Below are 16,274 nucleotides of genomic sequence, written 5' to 3' on the forward strand. Positions count from 1 at the left end.
ATCAAAGTTTCAGTTTTTTGCTGGGTTTATCTGTAAGTAATTGTTGTTCAATCATTGTTTAATGTCTGTTAAACAGTACACATTGTTAAACAATAGTGATTCATCCCACCTTCCAACAGTGCTCGTGACGATGAAGTGAAACACAGTGACTGCCAAGTGTAAGTTCTTGGTCCGTGGTGCAGCTCTCGTGAACTCCTCTCCAGTCCCGATTCCTAGTGACACAAGCACACAATACAATGACTAGGCAATCCAAAGGTAATGAGAAATTTCTCCAAACAATATCCACGGCTGTACTACCAAGTTACACAAAATGATCCAGCACTGACTGATGCCCAATAACACCGTTAAATAGGCAGACTCAAGATGGTGGATAATTAGTGGCAGCTGGTCAGGTCCGATTAGCTACAGGTTTTGATGGCTTCAGCATTGGAATTCTTCCAGGTTGAATGTTGCCTGGCGCCCAGGCTTCTGGAAGTGTGCATTTCTGCCAAAATAACGGGCTGGTCTGAATCGGTTTCACCTGAGAAACATGAAACACATTGTGAATTTGCATATTGCGAGTAAGAGTCAAAAGAACAGCTTGAATGGGGAATGGGCCAATGAACCCTGGAGCTTGCTTCTTGGAATCAGTCCTTAGGGGTATATGTTTTGAAGAGAGCCACGCCTTTTGGCCGACTCGAAAGACAGGGGCCCGGAGTACAGTGACGATCAGTCAGTCTCTTGTTTTGTTCTGTTGTCCTAAACAGGGCCACCCTGGTAGCCCGCCACGCTCAACGGCAGCGAAATATGAAATGTTGCACAGAAGGAACCACCAACTCACTTTCAGTGATTGAAACGAGTGGGGGTTGGTATCCCAGAAAGGGGGACACTCCCGTGGCAGCTGTGGTGCTGGCGTTGTCGGCATACTCTGCCCATGCTAACTGCTCACTCCAGGTGGACTGGTTAGAGGAGACGACGCAGCGCAGCATGGCTTCCAGCTACTGGCTTGCCCTCTTTGTTTAGCCATTTGTCTGAAGGTGAAAGCCAGAGGATAAGCTGACTTGTGTTCAGAGTTCAGAACAAAACTCCTTCCACACCTGGGAGGTGAACTCGGGACCCCGGTCCAAGACAATGTTTTGAGGCGTGCCATGCAAACGGAATACATGTTGCATGAGGAGTTGAGCAGTCTCCAAGGCAGACGGGAGCTTAGCCAATGCCCTTGGAAAAACAGTCTATGATCGTGAGTATGGTGGTGTTACCTTATGAAGGTGAAAGTTGGGTGACGAAGTCCAGGACAAGGTGGGACCATGGACGTTTAGGGATGGAGGGTGGTTGCAGGTGGCCCGAAGGTGGGGAGCTCAGAATTTTGTTTTAAGCAGAAAAGGGGCACGCAGGGACATACTCCTAGACATCTTTAACCAGTGAAGGCCACCAATGCAGACGCTGTAAGAATTTAATCATGCGATTCTTACCCAGGTAACAGAAGTTCGCTGTGTGTGCCCAGCGGTGGATGACCTTGCCCCGAACTGCTGTAGGGACAAACTGTCAGCCACCCGGACCTGAACTGGGGTCGGTTTCCTACGGCTGGGCCACTCTGATCAGTATCTCAATTTCCCAGGTCGCCGCGCCCACCACACAGGTGGCTGGATGAATAGTTTTCTCCCTCTCCTCTGTTTCTTCCTCTCACGCAAACTGGTGTGAGAGGGCGTAAGATGGCTTTGTGTTGTGTGACCCCGACCTGTAAGTAATGTTGAGATTAAAACGGGTGAAAAACAAAGCCCACCTAGCTTGCTGGGCGTTGAGGTGCTTGGCCGCCTAAGGGTACGCCAAATTCTTATTGTTGGTCCAGACCAATTCTGGGTGCTTATTCCCCTCCAACCAGTGGCGCCACTCTTCCAAGGCCAATTTGATCGCGAGGAGTTCCCTGTCGCCAACATCAACATCATCTTACAAATGGTAAAATTTACAGGCTTTATTAATAGTTATTATTATTAATAGTGTCTGTGTTTGGGTTAAGCTACGATCATGACACTGATTTATGTATACTGTGTGGTGCATATTCTGATAAAGGACGGATTATGATAAAACATATTTTGTAAAAATGAAGATGCCACTCCCAAGTGTCACTTTCAGCCTCGAGTGACACTTTGAAATGTTTGAAATACTGAGTAGACCGCTTCCTTAATCCTTTAAATGCCATTGCTTATTGCTTCTGCTGATTGACAAGTCTTATTGACAATAACCACCTGAAGCATGCAAATTGTCATGCAGAGCTTTTTAGTATTTCTCTCACACCCTTTTCTTTTTGTTCTCATTCCGTCACTGTCGTAAGTACGTCTGAACAAAGCTTTCAAAGCATTTATACAAAAGTGAGACACATGATTACAGGGGATAATTTCCTTTGTAACTTTCCAAAAGAAGAATGGGATGGCTTCGACCTCTTTCATGTCAGGGGGGCTCACAACAACAGTGGCCTTAAGGCTCTTTATATATTAAGGTAAAGAGCCTACAATAAACCGTTTGGGTGAGGGGAGGAAGACAGGACAAAGACACACCATGGAAGAGAGCCGGGGATTAATAATAAGTAATAATCAGATGCAGAGAGGCGTATATGCACATAGTGGGTGTAAAAGGTGACCGAAGAAGAAACACTCAATGCATCATGGCAATACCCAATGATGTAATGAGTGTTTCTTCTTGATTCCCCAGCAGGAGTCAGCTGCCCTTTGCTTTTGGTTCTCTGGAACTCGCTCTTTGGCTGTGGGTGCCCAATCTGGGTCCTTCATCCTTCTCCTGCTGGGATGGAAGCACAGATGTCGCCAAAATGTGTAGTCTCAGGTCATATACACATATGTAAATGCAGAATATATAAATAGGAATAGCAATGAAATATACTCATTAATGAGATGTACTCAGTCAAAATTCAATTGCACATTTCAACTCTTGTCAGTCTATTGTACAATGACAAACACTGCAGCTTAGTTGTCCCCATCCTCCTTTGTCCTCCTTTTTCCCCTCCTCCTCCCCTCCAGCAAGGAATTAAACCGTTTGATGGTGTGTGGGACAAAGGCGTTTTTAAGTCTGTTGTTCCTAGACTTTGGAAAAAGGGTTAGTGTTCCAGCTTCATGCCGACCACAGAGCCAACCACCACCTCCACCTCCTCTCACTCTATCTGAACTGGCACTGCACCTGGTCTGGAACTCCCAAAGTCCACAATCAGTTCCTTGGTCTTTGAGGTGTTGAGTTGCAGTGGATTGTGAGACTCCATGTAACAAAGTTCCTCACAAAACTCCTGTACTCCTCTTCCTGATCGTCTGAGATGCACCCGATGATGGCTGTGTCATCCGCAAACCTCTGAATATGGCATGATTCAGAGTTATAGCAGAAGTCAGAGGTGTACAGGGTGAAGAGAAGAGCACAGTTCCCTGTGGTGCTCCTGTGCTGCTGACTACAGTGTCAGACATGATGTCTTTCAGCCTGACATACTGTGGTCTGTCTGTGAGGTAGTTGGAGATCCAAGCGACCAGGCAGGGGTCCACCTGCATCCTGTTAAGTTTCTCCTGGAGCAGACAGGGCTGGACTGTATTAAAGATACTAGAAAAGTCAAGGAACAGGATCCTGACCGTGATGTAATTACTATGCAACGTGTCCTCGTCGCGTATTAATTACATTACCAGATGCTCAGACGCATTACTATGGCAACGACCAAGCACATTAGGTGGTACTGGAATGTAAGAGAAAACCAGTCGATCCGAGTCGATCGGAGTAGGTATTAATGGAAAAGGGGCTTATCTGTTTCCTCATCAGGATAGTGTGTTTTTGTTTATGAGTTGGATTGTAGCTTCAGGTTCATGTTGTTAACTTGTAATTATGAATTGCTGGTAATTTAATGGAGTGAAAAAGAAAGTAATGTAATCAGTAGTGTAATAAATTTATCTGGTAAGTAATTAAGTAACACACTACATTACTTACTACATTACAAGTAATTAATATTTTACTACTTTTTTTGATTAAAGACCCCACATTACTGGAGCTACCACATTATTTCTGAGCTGAAATAAAAAGTGCTACCAATACTTTCAACCAGAAGATGGTATTTTGTTTTATTTTATTTTAAGTTCATGTTTTTTAGATTTAGAAACAAAAAAGATGGAAAAGACGGTGCTTTCGGTTTAAGTACCATTTCACGACATCAAGCTTATTCAAATGTGATGCCCAGAACCATAAACAGAGTACGTAAGGAGTTAAAACTAAGATCGCTATCACTTTTACTGAGAGTTAAAGGTGCCAACAAACAATCTGTGATTATCCCTGATACACAAAAAACTCACAAAGCAGCATTAGTTGGCACTCTAGGAATGATGTCTGGCTCCTTATTGTGTTATCACCTCTTGGGCACTGAGAGATGTTTGACAGGAAGTAATGTCAAAGATGACAAATATGTTGCTTTTAGGTTATGTGAACAATTCAATTTTATTTATATAGTGTCAAAAAGTGCCAAATAGAAATACTTTTACTCTTTAAATATGCCTTTACCCTCATAAAGGTGATAGTTTGGATTTTCTTCCAGACACACAAAGTGTGAATAACTTATACTTAGGTACATTTGTTTGAGCTGATGATCGTCAATGCAGTTATTGGTGTATGAATGTTAGATAGAGTGCAGTCTGAGTAAATGGGCGATAGAGACATGAATAAAGCAACTTGAGTTGTCAAGCAGATTAGAAAAGTGCTATATAAAAACAGTCCACTTGGAAATAGGTTGTATATCTACAATCTTCCTTCTAAGAGTGTCACTGAGTTCCCTGGACGTCTCCCTTGCTTTTTGGTCAATGAAATGAGTGGTTCAAACAAATAATTTTCATGCTGGCAAAAACTATCAGTCATAACCTTCAGCACCACCTACATGTGCTTTTGAACCTGTTTGGAAAATCCTAAATAAATTCAAACTTCTATAGTCAATTCTTGTATTCTTGTTATTAAATTTCAATAAATCATTAAAAGTCCCAAATTATCATGATATTCCTTCCCATGATTAGTGGATGTAAACTTCTGATCAGAAGTGTATTTATTATTTTGTGCTTACTGTCCTCTTACATGATTTTCTCAATGTGAATAAAGTAAGTCTGTTTAATGATATTGTGATAGAAACTTTAAAGGTGAGACTGGAAAGTCAAGGAACACATTCTTGTTAACAAACCGTATTGAACAAATTAATCATCTACCTAATTCCCAACTCTTCTCCCACAGCTGAATACTGGATTTGGTCAGTTCCTATTATCTCTGATTTTTCTATAGAAATTCTTTATCAGTAGTTTGCAGCAGGAGGTCCTCTGTGCCTTGTCCAAGGTTGTGTGTTTTGCCCTTTTTCTGGCATGAATAGAGAAAATTGATGCAAAAGTGATAAAATAACAAAGAGATCAAATTCTAAATACAAATACTTTAAAAATAAAATTATTACACACATTAAAATGCTTGATTACATTTAGCTGAAGCAGCAATTAAAACATTTCTATTTTTAGTTTTGAAATGAATCTCATTTACTGGCAGTTGGTTGAGACATTCATTATCATTCATCATGTATCATCTCAAACATGACCATGAAACATTTCCTCATTCCAAACAGCTTAGTGCACATTATATAAATTGCCGTCCAGAAAACAGCAAATAGATAAAAGGAGGAGAGTCATAGAGAGGCTGTGTTTGACGTACAAGTGTCTTTGTGACGACAGACTAACAGATTGACCATGTCGCTCTCCGCGGTGCTGCTGCTGCTGCTGCATCTGACAGTCTGCAACTCGCAGAATGTTGATTTCTTCTTTGAAAATTTAGATGGTTTTGTTGGCGCAATCAACTTCTATACAAAAGAGAAGTATGTAAATGATTCCTCCTCGGTATGTACAGGTTTTTTTTTTCTAAATTGTGTTTATATTTTGAAATGTAGGTTTTCTTTACTAAATTCCTATTCACTGTGACTCCACAGCTGACCGTTCGCCTAATGAGGAACAATCAGAGCTGCACTCCCGATTTCTCATTTGGTTGCCAAAATAGCAGCTGTGGGTATGTGAGCACTTTGATACGCAAGGTCGACCAAGAAGACAGCGGAGAGTGGTGTCAGAATGAACTTAGGACTGTTCTGCCATCTCCCATTAATGCGGTTCGTTCACTCGGGTGAGTGTACCTCGATAATATATAAAATGAAATGATTACTCATATTTTTCATTTTGATGCATGCTCAATTGAAAACTGACTCTCCCACTATTCTCTATCGAAGCATCTCTGGTGTTAATTGGGTTAGTGGCATCAAAAACAACATTGGATCATGGGTAACTGTAGTAGCATTCGACCTGAGGAACCGCTCTGACACCAACAAAGAAAACTCCTCACCCCAGTCTACCGTGATCCCATTTGTGAGGTAAGCCAACTCACTGTCTCTGTCTCTGCTAAAAAAGCAACAGCAGTAGGAAGATAAAAGTGGCCACAGCATTACAGCAAAGTTAAAATCTGATATTGTTTCCATGTAGAAGACAAAACTGCTGACAGTATAAGAGCAAAGTCTAAAAATATAGACAAACCATTGTTAATATTTAACTTGCTGCATGGTCAACTTTAACAGCCATTACAACCACTGCCTCTGTAATAGAGTGGCAATAAACTAATTAAATAAACAAAAATAATTTACCAAAAATGGTTTCCACACTAAAGCTTTTGCATTTAAAGATTTTAATTGTAATCCTATAACTCTTTCCTTCAAGAGCTTCTCTTACAGTACCTCCAGGCTCCAAAGGAGAATAAAACAGAAAATGAGGATGAGTATGAAGATGAGTTAATGACTTTGTCACCAAATGAGAAAAATCTCTTTTAAATTTAGTTTAAGAAACAGACTTCCTGTCAGAAACCTCCAAAAAAGAGAAGTGCAGTTAAAATGGAAACGTTTTCCTCTGAGAAACTTCAGAGATAAAATTGTAAATATGCAGTTATTTATATCTGCAGGAAGTTTAAATTTAACAAGATATTTCATTTGACTGAAATATTCCTTATGGCAGCAAATAATACAAGTGTAAAAATGATTAACTGTACATTTATCTGTCATTTGTTCCTCCATGTTTGCTGTAATATTTAAGTAGTTCAGTGATGCTTCAAATGAAATCTTGTTTAATATATAAACTATACACTTTAAAAGTTTTATTTTGAGTCCTTGAATGGGAATGTTGCCATGTTTACAATTACAGACATGACCATTAAACATAGACTAATGAAAAGTCTTATGACTGATGGTGAATGAAGAAAAGATGAACTATATCAGGTTAATCAGCCAGGAGAACTCGTTTGTCATGTTTGGGGCTGTTTTTCTTTCATTTGCTAATTAAGTTGAAACACTAAACCTACTTGGGACAGTTCAGGAAACTTGTAGTTTGTGTTGAATAGACTGCAAGTAAAGATGGATGTAACAATGATTAGATTCGGACCACAAAAAGAGGCCTCAGTGTTATCGTTTTGACTGTGGCTATATTGCTTTGTTGGAATAAGAAGCGACCATTGTTGCTGCTAATAATGGAAAAGGGGAACAGATGGCATTAACACACACACACAATGGAGAAGTCAAGTTTAGTGACTTCAGTGAGGTCTGACAGAGCTGAAGCAGCCTGACTGAATCACAGCAGCCATGTCAACTCCAATATCCAGATGAATGAAACTCAATGAAATAAAATCATAGCATCACACAGTTGCAGATTTGTCAGCTGCACATCCCTGATATGAACCCACCACAGTGAACATCCATGTTTCATGTTAATTATACTAAATTCTGACCCTACCATCAGAAACAGCACCAGAAACTGACACTCATCAGACCGGTTAACATTTTTTCAATCTACTGTCCATTTTGATGAACCTGAGTAAATTATAACGTCTGTCAGGAGTGACACCTGATGTTATCTTCAATTAGATGACTCATGAATGTGAATGGCCTGTGTGAAAAGGCAATGCTCTTGAGCAAAGCCCTTAACCAAAAAATGTTCCAGTTCCAGTGATCAGGCTGTGGATGTATTTGGCAGATTTCAAGAGTGAATGCATGGAGCTGCACATTCACTTCATGCTGAAGTAAAAGCTGGAAAATGAAGATTTATGATTGTATTTGTAATTCTTTCTCAGAGTTCCTTCAAACTGTCGGAGAGATTTCAGCCCATTGATGTTTGACCCTGATGGTGATCAGGTTAAATGCAGATACCGCTCACTCTTGGAGTGTAACGCCTGTGAGCCACCATCTGTCCTCATCCTCTCATCAGTGAGCATGATTGTTAATCTAATGTTTAATGAGACAGAAGGACAGTTGTAATAATAACAATTTGCTCATTTAATCTTTTTTCCTTTTTCATTCCTCATGCAGTCCAATTGTACTCTGTCGTTCAGTCCCACTGCCGACAGTAATCAGGGCCGTTATGGAGTACAGCTGCTGATGGAGGACTTTCCCATGAAGAACATCAACATGACTGGAGTAAATGGAACAAAAACAATAAAAACACCTAACGATGCTCTCAGCTCAGTGCCGATCCAGTTTGTTCTGATAGGTACAAGTCCATATTTTAATAGATGGAGTTGAACCTGTAAAGATCTGCTCTAAAGTCAGAAAACTTCAAACTATGAATTCCACCCTGAAAAAACTTGTTGGTTTTCTGTCATCTTTCAGTGGATCCCCAGGTCTCATCCTGCACAGAGGGAGACTTTTTGCCCAAATTCTTGCCTCCAACCCCAGCCAACAGAGCTCGGCTCTACACCCCTGTTAATAAGACTCTGGAAATCAGCATCAGTGCTGAGGCAAAAAACTCCACGTAAGTCAAAGAAAAACACATTTGACATTCTTGATATTTTAAAGTAAGGTTAACTATGTCCCACAGAACTGTTTTCAGGTTAGACAAGAAATACATTCACACATCAGTGGATTCCTGTCATGTTTCTGTTCATTGATCAAATCAAGATTTTATCCGTTGCATTCTGTTTAATCTGTGCATCAGTCCTGCACTGGCACACACAACAGGTTTAACAAGACACGTAAGAGCGTAACAGGGTCAGATACATACAAGGCTGTATGAGATATAAACAGCATATTAAACACATATTTAATCCAAAGAGAAATCAAATGTGTTTTAAGGATATTTTGCTTTAGTGAAGCATAAATCAATAATCAAACTCATGAAACCAAACAGAAGTGAGTCAGGTGGAGTTCAAAGTGATGCTCATTCACAGACAAACACTTTTCTTTGTATGTAGTTGAGAAAATTAAGTTGATTATGTTTTTGCGATTCTCTTTGTTAAAGGATCTCTGAGCTGCTGTTCAGCGGACCGTATGATGCAGTTCAGAATAAAACTGGAACAGGAACGTTCACCCTGAGATGGACGCCGTCTGAATCACAAGACAATGACACCCTCCCCTTCTGCTTTGTTGTCCAGGCACTTTCCAAGTCAGTAACTTATAAAATTTCACAGTAGAGTCATAAAGTTCCCACCAATTATTTTGATAAACCTTTTCAGGACCTAAAGTTGTTTGATAAATGTCATATGGCCAAATTATTATAGAAAACATGTGAAAGCTGATGAGGTTGAGCAGGTCCTCTACTAATTGGGAGGTCGGCAGTTCGATCATTGGCTGATAAGCCCAAACATGTTTTTCACCCCTGAAAATTTCGTGTGTCATCTTCTGTAGTTCCCAAGTTATACAGGCTGAAAAATATAACAGAAATTCAAAAATAATAAATATCAACCAACAAAAACAGATAACTCTGTGGGGGTCAGATGGGGTTCACTAACTGATTTTTCATTGAATTCGTCTACCGGCATTTGAAATTATAATTACTGAAATGAAAAAGGTGAACTCAAGGACAAATTTAAAGTCACCTATATGCTTTGTTTTGCAGACCCACTTTAATGTTGACTCGAAACAATAACTTATTACAAATTACTCATTGTTTTTGTTAAAAGTGATAAAGTGCCTTAATTACCCACTTAACGATTTTTTTTACCCTACTTACATCACTGTAGCACTATTCTGTAACATGACCTGAAATGTATTGTCATGATTATCAGTTATCTATACAAACCTTAGGCCACACCCACACACTTTCCCTGTTTTAATGAGGACATAGAGCATCTTTCTTTTTATATTTACATTCAAAAGCAAAGCCAATGACACAAAGGAGACTCACCTGGGTTCTTCATGTCTTAGTTTGCTGTCTGTGGAAATCCTTTTTTAGAACAGTAACATATATTACTCCATTAGTTAAAAATATAATCAGATTACAATAACATGTTAGTTTGGAATGTGTTACACCCATGTGGTTTAGCCGTCCTAGTGATTGTTTTGTTTTGTTTTGTTTTGTCTGAGGAGATTACAAGATTATGTGAAAACTGGTAATTTATCTAAAACAGGAAAAGTAGCTCATCTATTAGAAGGGAAGGTTGCAGTGCAGGAAATGCTTTAATTATGCAGATCAATGTGTGAGTCTACTGACTGGCAGCAAACTAAGAGTCACCTAGAAATGTTCATCAAACAGAACCAAATTACTTGTACATATAATTTGTGTCATTAACAGAAAAGACAATCTTTAAATATAATATAATCTTATGGAAATAATGAATTCACTGTTCTGGTTTATTTCTATAGGGAAACCAAGTTTCACTCAGACCTTCGATGTGTCAGCGTGACTGTTGGAAATGCTCCTGTTAATAGTGCCCCAGCCAGTGCTTCAGCTTGTAAGTATCAATGACAAGAAGTAACTGTCAATTAATATATAAAGTTGCTAAATCTGTGTATTTGTAAAGAATTTTTGACATTGTTGCAAAAATTGCATTGCATTAATTAAAAATGAAAAGCTAAAAGAGAATAAATCACTGTAGATTATTCAACTGTGTTAGATGTTTCACATTTTATTCCTTGGTCAGAGTATTCAAAATTACACCAAACAGGCCATTACATATTTAACATTTCATACTCAAATTTATAAATAACAACAAAATTAAATAAAATGGAGAAAACACTATGCCCTGAAAGTCGCTGCTAAAGGTGAGGCAGACTGTTGCCATTTTTAAATTCAGTGGTCCTCCTCTAACAGGGGGATTTTTGATCAATGGAGGTTATATAAAAATGAAATAGCAGAATTGTTTCCTTGTAGGCCAGTCTTAAATGAAAATGTGTTTGTGTTGCTTCTAAATAATTTCCAGACCATCATTTTCAAATCACCTTTCTCTGTGTGTTGTCTGGCTTTTAGCCTTAATCTTTTTACCTACTTGATGTTTGTGTTATTATGTGCACTGTGACCTTTGATATTACCCCTGCACCAGTTGTCACTGACACAAATCTACACCAGCTGTGTTCCTGAATATCTGATGATTGAATTTTAATGGGGAGAATTCTAATAAGGCTACACCTAGCTAAAACTGAGTTTATTTTAAGCCAGCTTTATAGCCGTTTACCTGCCAGAGCTCAGACCTTATTTTATCTGTAATTGCCATAAATCCAGAGGTGATATAGGTATAGTTCTTAAACTTTGTGACACCATCAGGTCGACTAAATCTTGTGTGTATTTCTAAAGTGAAAGTCTGTTTTTTTGGTCAGAAGTTCTTTAATCATTTTCTACTTGTTTTAGTTGTCCTGGTCATGGGATCTTTCCTTTCAACTCTTATTCTTGCCTTCCCTTCCATGTAAGTATCTGTCTGCATATTTAGATCTTTTTTTTGCCGAAATGTGACATTTTGTGTATTTTTTAAATGTGTTAGGCCCCTAAAATTATTATTACTATTATTAACTTTTAAACTGAAACATAATCAGCCCCTTTGATCATCATTCTGATGCTGAGTTTTTGTCTCTTATCTCAGATGAATATGGATAAAATCAGAGGTGAGTCTCTTCTTCTATAATCAGATTTTCTACCATAGCACCAGATAACTGCTGTTTACCACTAAGTACTAATAGTACCACTGGTATTGCTAAAAGTAGTAGTGTTGATGTCCAGTGATTGAGCTACAGAAAACTATGAACACACACACAATGGCTATGGCAACCTCTGTAGGGGCATACAAATAATTCACAAAATATGCTAATGCCACACAAAGCACAATTTATTCTATGAAATATTCCAGAAATGAGTCACACTATACAATCATTAAATATCTAACATATCAATCTGAGGATTATCTCAAATGTAAAAAAAAAAAACATTTTCAATGAACACGCTGTTTCAAATTTCCTTCTAGATTGAAGATGTACCTGACTCTGGATTGATGCAACGGTAGCGCCCTCTACTGTTACAACATGAATGTCATCTGACTCTGCACAAACAACTTTTTTCAAGTTTCTTTAAGTTTTGTTCCAACCAATGTAATCAAATTAAATAATTACAGAAAAAAATATAATGTTTAATGCAATGTTTAATATCTAAATTCATTTGATTCTGTCATTCTTTTCACGGATTTTATCTTTATCTTGTACTTTTACTTAGTGTTTTAGAACTGTCTTTATTTTCATTTCTCTGTGGTTTTATGGGCTTTACAATCTTTTTTGTGTTTACATTTGGAGTACTACTGTACTCAACATAAATAAACATAATCATCACCCAGTAAATCATCATCATAGTAAAATTGAGATTATTTTTAATACAACTGGTTTTGTGAGAGCTTTATGAGGAATTGCACAATTACAAATCTGGAAATTTTGTGAAACTAATAAAAATAAGAAGACTTGAGCCACTGACACTGTTTGATATTTATCTAGGAACAAGAGACATCAAAATATTTTTAAGCTGTTAATGAAGCTTAACATAACATCCATAATGGACTCATGGAATGTATTTATTTGCAGAGTCCTGTGCAAGTACGACTGATGTTTGAAGTGTCATTGTTGCAAGCGCTGATTGGAGTCTTTACTCATTTGTCCTCATTTGTTTCAGATGATTTACTGAAGTGATCTAAATTTTATTTCTGATAGTTTAGCTTGATTTATTTTGCCAAGTTATTAATCACATCATCTCTAACAACACCTCCTATTTGTCCACAAACTACTACACTTGAACCGACACCCACTCGTCAGCCAAACACTTCCCAGGCAATACTCCAGTTTATGAGTATGAATTACAGACAGTAGCTGTTACCAAACACTAAAGCTTCATAGACATGTCGCATCAAGAGCAAAAACTGAACTTCCATGCTTTAATGACCATTAAAATCTTAACAGCAAATTTTTGTATCAGTTTTACTTGATAGAAATTCTCATCATTCTATGATGGCAAACATAGAGACACTGACCTGGATTTGATTTGTGTGATGATGTTAATGATCCTGTTATCAATTGAATTGTTGGGGTGGGAGGGGAGATTGAAACAAATGAATGGATGTAACAGTTCCATGGATGCCAACTTCCACCCGGCCTTGTATAAAAGATATGCGAAAAAGCAATCAGACAACCATTAATATAATGACTTTCTTTTTAACTGAGTACATATGTACTGACTGAGGCGAGTGCTTTTTGGCGTAGATGAACCCCAAGAAGATTTTGAAATTTTGGTGAGATACAGATTTTGTGTTGCAACTCACACCAGTTGGGTACTGTAGGATGTAACGGCGAATTAATCATGTGAAATAGTTAAAGATATTAAAAAAAATTGCTACTTGCTGCACAAAGTCAGTTTAAAATGTTACCAAGTTTCTAGAGCAAGCGTTTTTGCAAAGCTGAATTTTGCAGTGCCCCATTTTAGTATTACCAAGTTATTATATTACAAATATATGTGAAAAGCTCACATGTCATACACTGCAGCAGTCCAGGCTGACATATGTGGAAGTTAGACAGCTTGTTAAAAGCACCGTTAATGATGAGTGAGAGGGGAAAAGTGAGAGTAAGAGGTAAGTGATGGAAGTGATGAGAAAGGTAATTGACGCTAGTGCTAATGCTGTAGGTCACGTAAGACGCCAGAGACTTGATGGAAATAAAGCGAATGGTAGCTTAGAAATTAACAAACATTTTTCAAGCTTCAGTTATACCAAATATACTAATCAATTGTCAAATAAATAACCACATTTGCTTAATCATCTCCAACACCCTCGAGGAGAACAGGGAGAGATTAGACTCTCTCTAAGATGTTTAAACTTGAGGATATAGTGATGAAGAAAGCCCAGAACACAGCCTCCACGACCAAAATTAAGATGCCATCATCGAAAAGATGTCGCCAGGCGATGTTGTGCCAGACTCCCCTGGCACAACATCGCCTGCTGGCAAAGACTTTGTCAATTGATACGCGATTGTCCAGCTTCGATGCAAGGTTGTCCCTGGTGGAGGTTTTATACTGGGAATTTAAATCCCTGAGAGTTCAACCAGCAGCAGGTAGTTGCTGCTGAAAATGCCACACTATGGGACTTGGTCAAGTCTCTTACCAAGAATGTGACCCGGCTTAACTTAGAAAACATAAAAATAAAAGAGACTGTTATTACTCTGCAAGCCAGTAGCATGAGTGACGCGAGGTCCTGTTCCCTGTTCGACGCAGCTTCATTCAGAAGGGTTCCTGTGCTGTCATCTCCATGGACCGGCTCTATGTGGACAGACAGCTCTACTGCGACCCCAGCCCCACTCTGTGGTTGCATTGATTTCAGTCCAGATAAGAATCTGTTACATTTTTCTTGTTTTTCTTTCACACTCTCTTGCATTAACATCTGTTTAACATATTAATATCAATTTGCTAATTCAGTGGGATGTCAGATGAAACACGGTCACCCTCCGTTAAAGCGTTAATTGCAATGTTTCCTTGTATGTCCAGTTTTCTCTTTCATCCCTCCCGCTCACCCTTTTCCTTGGTTTTCTTCTTTGCATTTTGTGTTGATGAAACGTGACTAAAACATGTTTAGATGAAGTAAGTTGAACTCCTGGAATATTTTAATCGTTCACGATTTTGTCATTTTATTCCAAAACTATTTAATAGCTTTTACCCCAATACTACTTGGTCACTTAAATACTACATGTTATCTTCATATTACATAATGTTCAACAAAGTCTAGAGTCTGGGTAACATAAAATTTAAATGGATTTACAACTACCATCCTCCTATCTTTATCCGAGTTGGAGGGGGGGCTGGGGCATAACCCTGAAGTGATAGATTTAAGAGGCAGGGTACATCCTGGACAGCTCACCAGTCTATCACATGGAGACAAACAACCATTCATGGGCAATTTGGAATCACCAATTAACCCAACTCTAATAACTGCATGATTTTTAACTGTGAGAGGAAACCAGAATACCCAGAGAGAACTCAGTGTAAACTAGCCAGATTGCAGAGTTGAACCCAGGATCTTCCTGCTGTGAGGCGACAGCACAAACCACCACACCACTAATCCTGGATTGACAACAGTAGGAAAGCTATGATAAACCAAAATAAATAGTGATAGCTACATGTGGTGTGTAGTTGTCTGCCTCTTATAACTCCGGTGATTTTCCTGCAGTTTGAAATCTCTTCTTGTGTGATCTTGTGAATTTCATGAGTCCAGCAACTAACCACCCTTACTAGACTGTATCATGTCATGTCAAAAAGAACAAATTAAGTTGTTGAATTTCATACAAATCCTACATGATTTAATTACGTTCACCATAGAAACATGAAATTATTTTGTTCAAATTACAAGTTAGACTTTTGTAAATGTAACAACCACCCAGCAGCCTTTCCTTTTTTCGGTATACTGAAAAAAGGAAAGGCAGGTCGACTTGACTGAGATGCCTTTACATCCAACAATGTTGGCCAAAGTGCTACAAATGCTACAAGTGCTACAAATATAAAACAAAAGAGAAAACAATTAAATTACTTATAGAATACCCTAAAAATGAAAAAATAATGTAATTAATAACAAACAGATTAAGAGACATCAACAAGTCCTGCTGTGCTGAAAGCCAAGGTAAATAAATATGTTTTAAGATGTGATTTAAAAACAAATAAGGAAGGTGCCTGTCTAACATGTAAAGGCAACTCATTCCACAATTTTGGTGCTGCCACAGCAAACGCCCAATCCCCTCTGAGCTTGCAATTAGTCCTGGGCACACTCAGGAGGAGCTGGTCTGCCAACCTGAGGGACCGGGAAGGTACGTATGGATGAAGAAGCTCATAGAGGTACAGAGGGGCAGCATTGGAAAAAACATTTAAAAACAAATAAAAGCAGCTTAAAATAGATCCTAAAATGGACGGGCAGCCAATGAGGTGAATATAAAACTGGGGTGATATGCTCGCATCTACTAGTGCCAGTTAAAAGACGTGCAGCAGCATTCTGAA

At 38.6% G+C, this 16,274-nt stretch overlaps 1 protein-coding gene across 1 annotated transcript; it reads left to right on the plus strand.

Moving 5' to 3' along the window:
- The first annotated feature begins 5,665 nt into the window (after window positions 1-5,665).
- On the plus strand, window positions 5,666-13,208 carry LOC120439341. The gene is made up of 11 exons (XM_039610258.1): window positions 5,666-5,873; window positions 5,963-6,150; window positions 6,254-6,394; window positions 8,134-8,266; window positions 8,369-8,549; window positions 8,669-8,810; window positions 9,297-9,440; window positions 10,640-10,728; window positions 11,622-11,676; window positions 11,851-11,872; window positions 12,229-13,208. The coding sequence occupies exons 1-10, from the start codon at window positions 5,727-5,729 to the stop codon at window positions 11,852-11,854; spliced, it is 1,224 nt and encodes a 407-aa protein (XP_039466192.1). The 5' UTR covers window positions 5,666-5,726; the 3' UTR covers window positions 11,855-11,872; window positions 12,229-13,208.
- Window positions 13,209-16,274: the final 3,066 nt, after the last annotated feature.

The sequence above is a fragment of the Oreochromis aureus genome, linkage group 3 (assembly GCF_013358895.1).
Source record: "Oreochromis aureus strain Israel breed Guangdong linkage group 3, ZZ_aureus, whole genome shotgun sequence".
Classification (NCBI taxonomy): Eukaryota; Metazoa; Chordata; class Actinopteri; order Cichliformes; family Cichlidae; genus Oreochromis; species Oreochromis aureus.